This window comes from Trametes versicolor (genome assembly GCF_000271585.1).
Source record: "Trametes versicolor FP-101664 SS1 unplaced genomic scaffold TRAVEscaffold_8, whole genome shotgun sequence".
Lineage (NCBI taxonomy): Eukaryota > Fungi > Basidiomycota > Agaricomycetes > Polyporales > Polyporaceae > Trametes > Trametes versicolor.
Window position 1 is genome coordinate 2431508 of NW_007360328.1, and position 14535 is coordinate 2446042.

The following is a 14535-nucleotide window of genomic DNA, read 5'->3' on the forward strand; positions in this document are numbered from 1 at the left end:
GAGGCAACATGTTAGCATTTCTCTAGAGGTGATCATGATCGCTTTTTACATCGAGCAATCGAAAGCCTTTGCGTACGGACAAAAGGCGTGGCAATGTTTAAGTTATCTAAACCATGATTCTGCCTCTAATAGGCTTCGTATTAATACTATCGCAAAATCGTACCGCATGATGCCACGAGAAACTTTACATCTTTGCTCTCCGAAGATGGTTGTAATGCGATCATGAGTTAAGCGTAGCCTTTGCCATACTGGCCGATCTTGATCATCTCCAATACCCTTTCCGCTAGCAAATATGCTATCGTGTTCACAAGTGGAAAGGGCTGCTTCTTTTGTCCCGCATTAGTCTTGTAAAAGTTCGAGATTTTCGACGGCGATTAGTTTGTCATTTATTCTCACATTCCTGATAGGGAAAGGCTACTACATTTTGTCTGATTAATGCTGCCTTTTCCCATCCTTTTCTCTATCGGAAAACGGTCATTTCTATGCAGTGCCATTGATTCAAAGGAGCGCGCCACGAAGCACTCCGCTACGCGCGCTGATGATGGTAGTTCCTGGAGCACTGTGGCATGCGAGGGTGGAGATGCTGTGATGTTCAGGATGCCCATGCGTGCGGTGCCCGCTTGCAATCTTCGTCGTCAGAAGCCCGGGAGCTGGCGTGGGTCCATGTTACGTAGTAGCGTGTGAAGCCAGTGTGGGTGGCAGTTAAAGGGCCAGGCGAACGGGGCCCGGAAGAGGCGAGAGGACATGACATGTGAACGTCGATGGACAGGATGGACAGGCAATATCTGGTGTGTCGATCCGCTGGACGGGGTGGGATTTGGATGTTAGACGCATGGGTGTCCAATTGAGCAAGCAAATCGAAAACACATTACACAAACAATGAAGTACTGTACACCACGATGTGCGCGCCGCCTGCGCAGATGAGCCCTTCATCTAAGTGCGGCCATGCAAATTCGGGCGGTCTCTCATACAACCCGCACGGCATGTCCAGGATGTCCCCTAGCGCGCCCATGCCGTACACTGCGCCCGAGCTGCGCCAGTCGGGCATCGGGTACCTCGCCGTGTGGAACCCGCGGTCGAAGCAACGCGGTGGCGGCATCGCTGTCGTTCAAAGTTCAAACAAGGAAGTCGCGCAGTCGCTGTAGGCGCTCGGCCGCACGCCGAAGGGTGTCGAGGTCTTTGCAGAACGCGAACCGCGCGTAGTTCTCGCCAATCGAGACGTGCTCCTCGCAGTAGAACTGACGGTGAGCGGGGGAAACCCGGGCAGCGCGCAGGAAGAGAAGTCAGGGAATCGCATCAGTGTAAGATCTCGTGGAAGCTGAAAACGCGCTGCGTACCTCGCTCACGGGGATGGACGATACACCGACCTCGTTGGCGATGAACCACGCTGCCCTGCAGAGTAGACACGTCATCAGCTCAAGTAAACAATGTAGCTGTACAGTAAGGGCAATGGGCGCACTTGAAATCTCGACCCCGACCTTTGAGCGTTGCGGGAAAAGTATAGTACTCTGGCCAGCGCACTCTCGAAATATTCTAGCCCTTGATCAGCAACTGCACCTCCTCAACCCCACGTGAACTTACTAGCAAAACAAAGTAGCTCCCCTCAGGCCACGCATACTCCAGCCCAAGCCGCTCAAACGCATCCACGAGCACCGCGCGCCGCTCCGTATACTCGCGCAGCTGCGTCTCGAAGAACCCGCGCTCGCGCGCCTGCTCAAACCCCGCAGCGGCGGCCTCCTGCATTGGCGAATTCGTGCAGAAGACGATGCGGGTCGTCGCGGCGGACGTGGGCCCGATGAGAGCGGGCGGGCCGATGAGCCAGCCGACGCGCCAGCCTGTCGCAGCGAAGAGCTCTGTGTGCCGGGACAAGACGAAGAATTTGAGTGGCTAGCGAGAGTAGGAAGAAGACGTATGGGCGTACTGCCTGCGGACCCGACGGTGATTGTGCGCTCCCACATTCCAGGCAAAGTCGCGAAACGAACGTGCTCGCGCCCATCGAACACCAAGCTTTCATACTACCATAGGAGCCCATGCGCGCGGGAGTAATCGTTGCATTTAGCCATCGCTATTTTGAGGCTGGAAAACTTGGCGACTCACGACTTCGTCAGACATGACGATGAGGTCGTGTGCCTCCGCGAGCTGTGCAACGTGCTCAAGCTCGTCACGCGTGAAGACCTTGCCTGCAGGGTTGTGTGGCGTGTTGAGCACGATCATCTTCGTGCGGGGCGTGATCGCACGCCTGTGCTCCCACGTCAGCTCTCGCTCTTCGTTTCAGGCGGAATAGAGGAGAGATAGAAAACGTACTTCAGCTCGTCAAAATCAATATTCCATGTCTTTTTGCCGAATTTTGCACCAGGTGCACGTTCTGTACTGGGGTGAAGCGGAACGTAGACTGGCTTGCCACCGTTGAACACGATGGAGGGCAGATACTGGTCGAAGAACGGCTCGAAGATAATGACTTCATCGCCCTGCTCAAGGAACGCCGTCCACGCCGCATATTGACCTGCACGGGTGTAAGAAACGAGTTAATGAACGTGTCAGAGTCCAAATGCAGTCCTGTACCAGCGCACCCGCAGGTGAGCAATACGGTACCAATCTACATAGCAGGACTTCGGGCCCCTACTAAACCCTAGCATGCACGGCTGAGCCATACTCCAGTTCCACGGTGGCACCGTAGCTCTCGCCGCTCAAACTCCCCAAGCCGGCTTTCAATAACGTTAGGCGTGAGTGGCTCACCTTCGTTCGCCCCGCTCGTGACAACGATCTCCGACTCAGGATCGAGCTCCCGGCCAAACTGCGGGCTGTAAAACTCCTTGAGAGCCTTCCGGAGCCGTGGTCTGCCCTTCGGTGGCGAGTAATGATTGCCCTCGACCGACCGGAGCGCTTGTTCCGCGGCCTCGCGCGCCCACGGCGGCGGGGCAAAGTTCATGTACCCCTGCCCGAGGTTGATACAGTCTGGTGGGAGGTTTGCTGCGCTGTACACTTTGTTTGCGGGGATTCTCGCGGCCAAGACGATGTGACTCACTTGAACACAGACCAGACATCCAGCGCGAGCGCGCGTCCGTCTCTCAACCGCGACGCGATCGCGAACGACTTGGTGCTCTCCTTCTCCGCGAGAGTCGTTGTGGGAATTTGTTGACCTAAGGTATGGGAGGAGGCGGAGAGCAAGCGAGAGTGCCAAACATGGTGTTGCAGAGCAGGAGTACGCGCGAGTGTACGCGCCACGTTACGCGAGCAGAATACGAGGCCGAGGGACATATCACCTGGCTCCTAGTTCTTCATAGTCTAGAGTTGCCGTACGGAAGGTTGACAATGCAGTTGAAAGGTCGGAACGACGTGGCGGCAGTATTGGAATGAGTCAAGCAGCCAGCTCAGATACCGCACCAGCTTGAATTGCGTGCTTGAGCCATTCGCGCGCGCGAGCCAACAAGTATACAAACCGGTTGAAAACGTCCTCTAACGTGTAGCTTGAGCCTTGTAGTACTAGTACGACGTTTCGGGGTCGATGGAAAGACGTGGTGATGATTGTAGACATAGGCGTGCCATCGACTGGAGAGGAGACATGAGCGGAGGATGCAAGATCGAACGAGTCCAAGCGATCGGCTGGGCTCGAAGTTTGCCTGACTCGGCTATGTTCGGGCTGGCGAATCATCGTGTATTCGTACAGGGCTTGAGTAAGAAACCATGATACAAGGGGTATATCGTTGCGTACGCAAGGGTCTGCTCTGGGTAACTAGGATGCCTGTGATCCTTGATATACTTCAAGCCAAAATGTCCATCGAGAGAGCGAGAGGTCGAGAAGATAGAATATTCCGTCAGAGTTGTTCTCCGACCTCTCCAAGCTCTCCAGCATCTCCATCCAAGACTTCCACCTCCCGCGCATGCTGGTGGGTCGGTTCAGAGGTGTGCAGCTCCGGGCTATCATCAGGGGTGGATCGGATCGTGCCTGCGAACAAGTTGAGGAATTCTGGGAGCTCCGATGACCCCACCGACCGATCTCCTCCACCGAAGTCGAGAGTCGAGAAGGACGACTCGGAAGTTGATGGTGTGCTCTCCCTTTCCTGAGGCGCGTCGGCCTCGTAGAGGCAGAGCAGGAAGCGGCAATTCAATATCATGCTGATGCTGCCGGAGGAAGTAGCGCTGTGGTCAGCCACGATGGCAGAGACCATGTGCTCTATGTGGAACGGTCTTACGGGTCGATAAAGGGGATGATGTAATTGAATACTTCAGATACTACTTTCGAAGCCTGAGAAACATGAAGATGCATTAGGAAAATCAGAGACGTGCCCGTATAACCAAACACCCACAATGAGGATCATATCCACTGTGTTCAGCGATACCAGTGCACTGATGATACGATATATTTGAGCAATGTCACAGTGCAGGAATCAATCCATCCCCACACAAAATAGACGTTCCCTGAGCGTTGGCGGGACGTATATGGTCAGCGTACGAGTAATGTACACTTGAAAAGAATCCTCGAGCGCACCGTTACCCCACACGAGCCGCTGGAGAGAATTCCGCTGGAGCATGTGTGTCGACAGTCGGCGGGCAGTATGGGTGCTCCACCAGGTGATGATGATAGCTAGAATGTCCGAGAGGACCAAAGTGGACCTCGATACAATAACCGCTGCTCAGGAAAGTCAATGGTGACTCGCTGGCTGCGCATACCGAGTCTTAGTGACCGGGACTTACACCTGCCAAATCCCGATATTAATGGCAGTCGCGAGTTCAAAGATGAGAGTGCTCACGCAATATATGCTGACGCTCTTCCAGAAATGACACCCGTACAGCCTTCTGGCGGGGGCAGATCTAAGGCCATATCCTGGTAAAATGTGCACTGTATCGGTATGTCCTATCAGCGAGGCTTGGCGCATGTCAGGTAATGAAACAACGAACCACATTGACGACAAACGGACCCAGGCTCAGCAGCAGCACGATCCCAGTCACCATCTTGTTTCTCTTTGAGAGTGCGTAGACTCTCAGAGTGGTGAACGCTTGCATTATGAGTACCGTGTAAGCGGAGCTTTAGCGACATACGCGTATCCTCAGTCAACGCACTTACCGGCAGGACCAAGCAAAGTCAACACCTCCAGAATATTCATGAACCACATGAGCGCAGTGCAGCTGGTTAAATTCACAGCATCAGCAAACTAAATGTGGATATTTGTGAAGGCGAACAGCTACCTCTGGTTGTGAGAAAAGGGTATGTTCAGATCGTGTCGCCTTGACATTAGAGACGCACTCACGGTATCCGATATAGCGCCTATCTCGCCTAAGGTCAGGATGTTCCATAGGATGGACAGGTACCTGTTGTATATATACAGGATCCGCGAGAACTTGCGAGAAGTCTTAGGCGACCGCCAGACATGTTTGACTTCCAAGTCGATGCAGAGAAGCGCATCGTACACGAGCAGCGCTATTAAAAGGGAATATTAGTACCCTACAGGGACTACAGAACGCGCATAGGAAAAGATGAAGCGCACTTGCAACAACCACGGCGATGGCGCAGGAGACCCTCCTGGGTCAATGTGACATTATATACTGCAACAGATCAGTAGAAGGCAAACTTATGTGCTCTGAGCCTCGGATATAACCACAGCCCTTTCGATGCTCGCCGATGCGGATGATGCCATGTCTTGGCTGCAGCTGCAAAGGTTCACTCGTAACCGAAGGGCGGAATGGGGGCCGGTAGTACGGGATCCTCGGAGCTGGATCGCCCTATTGCGTGATTCCAGCTAGGCCTTTTGAACGACGGCATACACATAGGCCTCGGTTTTCTCGGTAGCACGACTAGACAGTCGTATCACGTTGCGAGTGTGCGTCGTACATCAGGCCACTCAGCTGTGCGCAATGAGCTATCACACAAGGCTCGTCGACGTCCTCTTTTGCGCCCGCCAAGATGTGAGAGGAAGCATCTGTTTCTGTAACGTATCAAATCAGATATTGCCAGGTTTTTGCAGCCAACGTCGAGTCGGAACAAGCTCACCTGCGAGATCATCTCCATATCAATCTGCGGCGCCTGAGCTCGAAAGGATGTCGAACTGCCTGCGGGTGTGTCAAGCTATGTGTTCCATAGCAGCTAATATCTCTATGACAATTTACGCTCAGGTCGCGACCGACATCGATAGATAGAGGGGAGAGAGTTGGCGCGCCGCGCGTCGACTAAAAAGAGACGACGGGGAGAAGGAAAGTTGGATGGTCGGCCCGTAGCGGACAGCGGGCGGTTGCTTGTGGCGATGCACTGCCGGAAATAACCGGGTGTGGCTTGCTACAAGCCTGCAGCCTCCTGAGCACGAGCCGCTCCTTTTCTCTTCCTCAAACCCCTGGTTATATCGAGGCATAAACTGCTGCATTGGGATGAGTCATCGCAGCTGCGAGCAAAGGGTTGCATTCTACCACAGATGTGGCGTATTGAGCGCGTACATCGGTGTCTATGGGCGCATTGATTTCCACGTATGTCGGTATATCAAACACTGCTGTCCTCGACTACGATCTCTTCGCTATGTGACAGAGTTGACGGAGCGAGACTTTCCGCTCCGCGGAGGGTTGGAGAGGCAGGACAGCATGAGCGACAAGGTTTGTGTTCGTTCAGAGGCGGGTCCCGCGCGGCATTCGTCCATCTGACTGATATATCATTCACAGATTCCGGCGGGCACTGTTTGCCCCGCGCCGCGTTGTTGCCACGGTCGTCATCGCAGTTATGACAGATCTCGCTCAAGGCTGCCCACGCTATCTGCGTCCCCTGTCCCCATCCTACGACGTGTCTTAGGAATAAATATGCTCGCATTTTGCAAGCCCTAGGTTGTTTGTGCCGCTTTCACGTTGATATGGCTCGCTGACAATATCGATAGGAGCTGATTACAGTGGCTGGTGCTGAGGTATAGTGGGATCTGCCATTTCCATCATAGACCCTGTGCATATCACAGCCCCTTCTGCGCAAGGGACAAGAGAAGCTGCTGCAAACGGATAGGGGACGTCACCGCTCTGTTTATAAGCCGCATACGCTTAGCTCGCGCGCTGAGACCCTATCGCCCCCGATGACAACTACTGGGCCACCAACATATACTGGTGCACCGAGCACGTCGAGTGCGGTCTCAATTACACCTCCCTCTATCGATCCCGCGCTTGCACTCCTTTTGGTCGGAACGGTTGGTGCCGCGCTCCTTGTACCGATTGCCGTAGCATTCTGCTATGTGTGTTCACGCATGCAACCACGCTCGTTCTTTCTCGGATGCCTCTCAGTCGTCGCACTTGGATTGGCACAAGGTGCCATCAATGTATTCGTCCAGGTGCGTTCATTCCTCGCTTTAGCGGAGTGTCGTCCACTACTAAACCGGAGGTTTTTTGGGACATAGACGCAATCGCTTCGGGGCGAATCCTTCCCATCAACGAACAACTTACTTGTGTCTCTCGTCCTCGTTATTCCTATCGTCGCCCAGACCGCCCTCCTGATCAATATCAGCTCGATCTACACGTGGCCTGCGCTGTCCTCGGCGCGCCGCACGGCGGTGCTCCTTCCGCCTTTCCTGCTGAAGCTCGCACGCTTCGTTTTGCTCGGTTTATGCATAAACGATGTGCACCAAAAAAGCCAGGATTTGCGCCCTAGCGGGATATCTGCTGCGTCGTGGTTGGCCCTGTGGGGTAGGGAATATGCGCAGATTCTATGGGTTTTGCAGTCGGTGGACGACCTGTATGTTGCATTCTCAGCCTCGACACTCACACCGTATACTGACTAGCGCTGGGCTAACCGTACAGGTACTCTGCAGCTCTTCTGCTATTTCACAGGCGGCGCGGAACCACAGGGTTCTTGCCTCGCCGGCGCTTCTCTCTTGGCATGGCGACAGGATCGTCCTTCGCGCTGCCCGTTTTCCTCGACATCGCGCAACTCATTTTTTCCTATCTGCCCGCGACTGATCCTCGCAACGGCCACTACGCCGCGCTCTACATCGCCCTCGCCAACACCTACGCCGAGACCATCAGTCTCCTCCTCGTCGCGCTCTGGCACCCCAGTCCCCCCACCTCCGTGCCGCGCACGTCTACACCCATCCCAGACACCGCGGACCCGACGAGTGCCACGCGCTTCCTCTCCCCGCTCCCCGAGCACCCGCACATCGAGTTCTTCCCCGCGAGCAGCAGCGGCGACTCCTCGCGGGACTCGGCGACGCTGCACGCCGACAGCGACTCCGCGCTGGGCGCGGACGCGGAGAAGCTGAAGATCATGGAGGTGTACCCGCAGGCCGCATCGGTCGTGGCGCTCCCGCGGGGCGGCTGGGTGCTCGAGCCGTCGATGTGCTCCTTCAATGGGTCTATCCAGACGGACGCGCAGGGCGAGCCAGTGTTCTACGCTGTGTAGAGTGCGCGTGGGCGAGGAGGTCGGCGCGGTGCGCTGCTTTGCTGGGATACGGACGATGCTTCTATTCGAGGACCCGATGGTGGAATGGTGAATGATCCGAACACGATACCCAGGCTGAACATGCTGCGGTTGTTATGTATGAACATTGTCTCTCGTTTGTGAGTTCATGTTGTATATATTGTGTTGTATTTGTACTACGGTCTTGACGTCTTGGTATGCCACAGAGTTGTGGACGCTGAGCACTCACGCGGGGCTGGCAACGAGAACTGCTCGGGGCTGCGCTTGCGTGCGATCGCGCTCGTACCTCCGGACCTTCTGAGCTCCGGAGCTGCCGCCTGCGCTTGCGCCTCGCATGTGCTGGCCACCACCGTCCGCATCCGACGTTTGCCATCGCATCTGCCAAATACTGCCCCCCATGGTCCACCCGTCATTCACGGTGCACTGCCCGCTCCTGCCGCCTTCCGTGCGCATGTCGTGCACTTCGACCGCGCCCTTCGTGCAAGTCCGCCTTTTCACCCCGCGTCCTCTATCAGAACTCCCTTTCGCGGATTTGACGCGCTTTCAGGGGCTGTCAGCTGATGCGCAGATGCCAGAGGTGGTCCATTGCACAGACGCTGCGTCCAGGAAAGGACAGACAGTTGCCAGCGCAGTTAGCGTCCTGCCCAAACGCCACCAAAGTGGCCGCGGCTTTCGCTTTAATGCTCGTCGAGGCATTGGCGGGAGCCTTTTGCCCTCCCGCCTCCTCGTTTACCCCCCACTTCCACCCCGCTTCCTCTTCCGCGCCAGTATGTGTGGTATCAGTATACGCCCGACGCTGCCCCCACAACTAACAAATCAGATCGCGTAGGTTGCGCCAAGCGCCGCCCCGCATGGGCACCGACCTCGACCTCACGGCAGGCGCGCTCCTGCTCGGGGTGCTTATCACAGACATGTACGTGCTCAAGTTCGCCACTCAACAGTTCACCATGTGGCTGACCAATGGGAACTGCACCTGTAGCGGATATGGAATCACCACGACACAAACGTACATGTATATGACTCGCTTCACAAGGGACCCGTGGTTCATCCGAGGGACAGTACGTGGCTATGCTGCCCATATTCGCATTGGAACCTGAACAGCGTGTGTTGTGTGGGCGTAGGTCTGGACGCTTCTGTAAGTCATTAGCAGGCTGATGTTAGTGTATCACACACAGCGCGACTCACGCACCTCTGCAGGGCGATAGACACCGCGCACATCGCGTTTACATGGCACATGGTGTACCACTATCTTATACGCAACTTCAGCAACGTAAGTGCGTTGGAGGATGCCGTTTGGTAAGTACCTCTTGTCCGCGAGTTGCTGCCGTAATGAACGGTAATCCTTCCAGGAGCTTCAGTGTGCGTACGATCTCTATCCGGTGAATCGCGTCGGGCGCACTGACGGAGAGGTGTTTGTTTGGGTAGGCCACGATTGTCCTGACGGTGGGATCTACTCGCATGTTCCATAGCTACCGTATACTGAATAGTGACGGTGCAGGCAATCATTACGGTCATCGCACACTGCTTCTATGCTCGGCGCATCCTTATACGTACGTTCAATGACATACTAGTATCACGTCACCCTACTCACTCACGGTATCGCAGTTGGGGGGCGCAAGTGGCTGCTTCCGGCACTGCTCATCGTATGTCCTGTCGTCTTCAAGTTGCGGCGATAGTGGTATTGACTCTCCCCTGCGAAGCTTATACTCTCCGTCATGCGATTGGGTGCGTCTGTCGTACTGTATGCCAGTGCCTTGCCCCCAGAGCTTACCACTCCGTTTCACAGTATTCGGGTTTAGTGCGTACCCAATCCCGTCCTGTTTTAATCTAGATCTCACACGGCCGTGCGTACTAGTCGCGGTCATTCAGATGTAAGCAGGATATTCGCCTTGCCCAAACTCTCGTATGATACGACGGCTGATTATGTGTATGCAGCGATAGCCTCAAATCGTTCCAGCTCATCAAACACGGAACTCTCGTATGTGACACTGCTGCAAAACACATCGTAATTGTCTGTTCACGTACTCGTAACCTCTAGGTCACGGTGGTTATCGGGCTAAGCTCCGGCACGCTAGCGGACTGCGTCATTACCGGGTCGCTCGTGTACCTTCTCCGAATCCACAAGTCTGAACTGAGTCCGTATGTGCCTTCCGTCCTCCATTGTCATGTTCAGGATTGCTCACGCAGTATTCAACGTGTGACGTGAAGAAGGTGCGCTCTCATCCTGTCCAGTGGTTGACCTCGTGCGCGTTGAACTGAGAACATCCGCTGGACGGCGAGCAGCCTCAACAGCGTACGTATCCTCCTCTGTTCTACCTTCGTGTCGCTTTGGCACTCACGGGTGCGTTCTATAGATACTGGATAGGATAACATATTGGGTGGTGAACAACGGCCTGCTTACGTGGTGAGTAGTCCCGAAACCTCGTATCCCCAAATGCTCTCGCTGATGGGTCTCGTCTTGGTATGTCGTGTGTAGTGTGGTTGGCATCGCATTCCTGATCACGGTACGTTGCTTAGATGCTGATGCTTAGCACGGTGCTGGTGTGTGTATTCCGCGGAAGCTGACCCTCTGGCCCAGCAATTTGCCCCGATGCCGGCCAATATGGTCTTCATCGCATTGCACATGCTACTCAGCAAACGTAAGCATGTTTCCTGCTTGGAAGTTTGCCTGAGGTGGCTTACACATTTCGCCTTGATTGCAGTCTATGCCAACTCGCTGCTTGCGACGTCAGTTCTCTTTCTCGGCATGCAGGACCTCCTCGCTTGGATTTGCTAAACCAGTCTTGCTCAGGCTTAACTCGAGAGAATCGCACGTTGCGGGTCGCGGTGTCGACACAGTTGAGCTCAACAGTGCGATCATTTTCTCGACGGTTATACAAAACGCACCGTCCCGGAATACTCCCTCCTGTGGTGGCGCTGCGGCTACCATGTTCGGGGTTGGGAAGGATGCCGAGGTCCGTTCTCGCGAACTTCGAGTCGCCCGAGTTGGCTGACGAGGTTTGACTATTCACCTCTGACAGGCTGGCGCTACCTCCCAAGAGGCTATGCCTATCTTGCATATCGCCGCTCCCGTTGCGACTCGAGTGAACACAAGATACGACGCTGGGAACGAAGCGGTGTGGAGACCCGTGAGTGATGTCTCGCTTCGCCCTTTACAGAGGTCGTTTGTCTCACTGTTACAGATCATACGTACGCAGGCTGACGGTGTATCGGCCGTTAGGCAGCTTGGGTATAATTGGGGGTGATTTGAATCTTTCCTGTTCATGACAGATCAGGGGATGGTCATCGGACTCAGCCGTTGTACCATGTATGCTTGTACGATCACCGTGCGTTCTGTAGTCCGGGGCTCTTTGCTGCGTTAAGTGTACTGTGTATGATTTGGTTTCATCTGTGTTGTGGTTCTTTCAGGTTTCTCCAAAATGTTTCCCATTTGTTTTGCACACGCGAACCCTGAGAGGGTTTCAGATTTTAACTTTCGGGCAGGCTGAATGCGGGCGTCTAATATATCCATGGAGAAAGTCGATAGGGCGCTTAATCTAATCTCTCACCGGTAACTTAGCGCGAAATGGGTCGATATGCTGTCCTCATTCCCTCGACCACAACGCCTCTCTCTCCCTCCTTCCACGCTCTCGCCTCTGGTGCTGCATTGAGCCGTGATTCATTCTGATCCATGTCGAACGAGCTCGTCATTGTGGTCACCGGCGCGAACGGGTAAGCAGAGCAGCGTCCACACCACTGAGCGCCCAACTGAATCCTTCCCAGTGGGGTGGGATTCGGGATATGCCACCGCCTCCTCGTCCAACTCTCCTCTCGTCACCCGTCGGACGCGCAACCCTACTTCAAGGTCGAGCGGGAGAAGGCGCAGGGTCTGGAGCTTCCGGAGAGGTCGCCGGACGCGGGGGTGACGATTGTCATGGCGTGCCGCGACCCGAAGCGCGCGCAGGACGCGAGGGAGAAGCTCTACCGACTGCTGGACAAGCATATCGCGACGCTCAAGAAAGGCACGCAGGACCACGCCTACGCTGTCGCGTTTAGGAGTAGCGTGCGGCTGGACATTGAGAGGTTAGACCTCTCCTCAGTCAGGAGTGTGCTAGAATTTAGCAAGGCGGTTACCCAAAAGTACGTCTGCCCATCACGACGCGCATAGGCGGTGTTTTAGTCCTGGATAGTGTACGGGAGCCTGCACTGGATTCCTGTTTCCAGTCTGGCTAACTGGCTGGTTCAGATCCCGTCACAAGCTTGTTCCGGACTAGAACGCCGGGCAAATGCGCGTCGTGTGTGTCCTGGTCTGCTTCCTTTTGCTCATTTTGTTGCAGGTACGAATACGTATCCCATCTTATATTCAACGCTGGTACCGCAACATACAGCCACCTCGATATCCTGGGTTTCACGTACGACCTGCTCATCCATCCAATAGACGCCATTGAGCACCCACGACGGAACATGCAAATTAACGGTGTTCTGAGCGAGGACGGGCTGGGATACACGTGGCAGTGTAACGTCTTCGGGCATTATGTATTGGTGAGTGTGCTTCACCTATAGCCTCCGTCGCCGTCAGTCCGCTTTCTATCGGTGGCAGGCGGGACTTTTCCACGGAAGGGCGCGCATGTCCGTTTTCACGGAGTCAGCCTTCTGCTTTCCCCTTGCAAACGAGTGGGCATAGCGCGGCTTGTCGGCGTGCGACGCGGTTCAACTGGGCATTCGCGCGACCCAGAGGATCAAATGCCTCGGTCGGGATGTCTCGCCGCCCGGCGCGGACGTTCCATCTCCCAGAACGCGTTCAGCTTGCCCTGTGACATACGGGTGGACTGACGAGACGCTTTGATGCGAATGAAATGTGGATGAGTGGAGCTCGCGCGTCGCGTTGCGCATCTCCTCTTGCCGCCTCCTGGCCGATGCGACTAACTTGGCTCTCGCCGCCACGGCCCCGCTCATCGGGAGGGAGACTGCCCGTCTCAGGCGTAACGTTCCAAAGAACGCGTTCCGTGAGACCTCGCGTTAAGTGACGGGGCATTCCCCTGGATACATTTTTTCCAGCTCGGCGAAGACATTGGATATATCCGCCGTGCCATTTACTGACTCTATCTTCAGTACCGCTCAGTCCAGCCACTACTCGTCGCGTGCGCGCACAAAACTAGCTCGCCCGCGCGCGTCATCTGGATGTCCTCGCTCGACTCCGAGCCCATCTTCGACTTGAAGGAAGACTGGCAGCTCACGAAGACGATGCACTCGTACAACGCCTCCAAGTTCCAGATCGAGCTCATCGTCGCCGAGCTCGAGCGCCGCACATTCGAGGGCGCACCATCAATACCAGACGTCTCGGCGCCCAACGGCGAGTTCCACCACTACATCGTCAGCCCGGGTATCACGGCGACGAACATGAGCACGCTGCTCAACATCCCCATACCCGGCTACCGCTACCTCATGCTCGCTGCCTTCTACATCGTGCGCATTTGCTTTGGCTCCCTTGATTCATATTCGCTGACACTTGCACAGGTGCGCTTTATCGGCTCGCCCCACGTTCTCCTGTCGCTCTACAGCGCAGCGGTTGCGGCTGTACACCTGGCGCTCATTCCGCTCCTCGCGATCCCGACCGCACGCGACACCGTGCACGTGCCGCCGGAGGATATCCCCTGGCCGAGCTGGCATTCGTACTTTGGCAAGTTCACAGGGAGTGCCGCTCCCCCGCGTGTGCTCACGCTCCGCTTTGGGGCTGAGAACGACCGGTGGGGGAACGACCGCCCGGGGGTGATGGCGGTGCCGGTGTGGGAGGAGCACCCGGACGCGGGTGCGCAGCTGCTGGAGCGCTTCGAGCGGCTGTACCAGGTTTTCTTGCTGAAGGAGGGAGAGAGCGCGAGCGGCGCGGCCGCGAACGGGCACGTTGAGTGATGACTGCGCGTGGTTGGAAGTTTTACATGGTGGCCACCCCCCTGCGTATATTACATTCCGGTAATGCTTTTGCGCCCCTAGGAGCTGCAGTGATTTGAAGGTCCTGTTGCGTAGATTTGTAGATATCCATGGATGATTAATGCCTGCACTGGTGACTGGAAGATATGCGTTAACAAGGAAAGCAAAATGTCGACGATGTTACGTCGAGGCCGCCCTGAAATCGTGCGTGTGTTCCTAGTCCGCGTCTCGCTCTGATGTGTCGCGCTGCAACG

General features: G+C 55.5%; 5 protein-coding genes across 5 annotated transcripts; 3 read left to right on the top strand and 2 right to left on the bottom strand.

The window, feature by feature from the left end:
• Nucleotides 1-823: 823 nt before the first annotated feature.
• On the bottom strand, nucleotides 824-3567 carry TRAVEDRAFT_73288 (PLP-dependent transferase). Its single transcript, XM_008042606.1, has 9 exons — nucleotides 3026-3567; nucleotides 2737-2975; nucleotides 2305-2503; nucleotides 2098-2239; nucleotides 1922-2015; nucleotides 1582-1853; nucleotides 1460-1533; nucleotides 1338-1392; nucleotides 824-1238 (listed from the first exon to the last, which is right to left on the bottom strand). Exons 1-9 carry the CDS (start codon nucleotides 3256-3258, stop codon nucleotides 1116-1118), a joined length of 1431 nt encoding a protein of 476 aa, XP_008040797.1. The 5' UTR covers nucleotides 3259-3567; the 3' UTR covers nucleotides 824-1115.
• Nucleotides 3568-3815: 248 nt separating this feature from the next.
• Nucleotides 3816-4169, bottom strand: TRAVEDRAFT_49805 (uncharacterized protein; the record flags this gene model as incomplete). Its single annotated transcript, XM_008042162.1, has 1 exon — nucleotides 3816-4169. The coding sequence occupies one exon, from the start codon at nucleotides 4167-4169 to the stop codon at nucleotides 3816-3818; it is 354 nt and encodes a 117-aa protein (XP_008040353.1).
• A 3039-nt stretch (nucleotides 4170-7208) lies between these two features.
• Nucleotides 7209-8356, top strand: TRAVEDRAFT_49806 (uncharacterized protein; the record flags this gene model as incomplete). The annotated part of the gene is made up of 3 exons (XM_008042163.1): nucleotides 7209-7292; nucleotides 7359-7693; nucleotides 7759-8356. The coding sequence occupies 3 exons, from the start codon at nucleotides 7209-7211 to the stop codon at nucleotides 8354-8356; spliced, it is 1017 nt and encodes a 338-aa protein (XP_008040354.1).
• An 869-nt stretch (nucleotides 8357-9225) lies between these two features.
• TRAVEDRAFT_49807 (uncharacterized protein) lies at nucleotides 9226-11150 on the top strand (the record flags this gene model as incomplete). The annotated part of the gene is made up of 15 exons (XM_008042164.1): nucleotides 9226-9287; nucleotides 9354-9432; nucleotides 9496-9509; nucleotides 9572-9644; nucleotides 9873-9924; nucleotides 9980-10017; nucleotides 10075-10099; nucleotides 10161-10172; nucleotides 10230-10245; nucleotides 10310-10352; nucleotides 10413-10513; nucleotides 10787-10835; nucleotides 10892-10915; nucleotides 10953-11013; nucleotides 11077-11150. The coding sequence occupies 15 exons, from the start codon at nucleotides 9226-9228 to the stop codon at nucleotides 11148-11150; spliced, it is 723 nt and encodes a 240-aa protein (XP_008040355.1).
• Nucleotides 11151-12004: 854 nt separating this feature from the next.
• On the top strand, nucleotides 12005-14382 carry TRAVEDRAFT_73290 (uncharacterized protein). Its single transcript, XM_008042607.1, has 5 exons — nucleotides 12005-12085; nucleotides 12137-12493; nucleotides 12691-12895; nucleotides 13466-13819; nucleotides 13871-14382. Exons 1-5 carry the CDS (start codon nucleotides 12045-12047, stop codon nucleotides 14261-14263), a joined length of 1350 nt encoding a protein of 449 aa, XP_008040798.1. The 5' UTR covers nucleotides 12005-12044; the 3' UTR covers nucleotides 14264-14382.
• The last annotated feature ends 153 nt before the right edge of the window (nucleotides 14383-14535 follow it).

Bases quoted from the DNA above. Each gene is read 5' to 3' on its own strand.
- TRAVEDRAFT_73288 (XM_008042606.1), bottom strand. From the start codon at position 3,258: ATGTCCCTCGGCCTCGTATTCTGCTCGCGTAACGTGGCGCGTACACTC. The intron at 2,504-2,736 runs GTGAGCCACTCA...ACACCCGTGCAG, and splicing joins CACGAGCGGGGCGAACGAAG to GTCAATATGCGGCGTGGACG. The intron at 1,239-1,337 runs GTACGCAGCGCG...GCTCACCGTCAG, and splicing joins CGTCCATCCCCGTGAGCGAG to TTCTACTGCGAGGAGCACGT.
- TRAVEDRAFT_73290 (XM_008042607.1), top strand. From the start codon at position 12,045: ATGTCGAACGAGCTCGTCATTGTGGTCACCGGCGCGAACGG. The intron at 12,086-12,136 runs GTAAGCAGAGCA...AATCCTTCCCAG, and splicing joins GTGGTCACCGGCGCGAACGG to TGGGGTGGGATTCGGGATAT. The intron at 12,494-12,690 runs GTACGTCTGCCC...ATTTTGTTGCAG, and splicing joins AGCAAGGCGGTTACCCAAAA to GTACGAATACGTATCCCATC.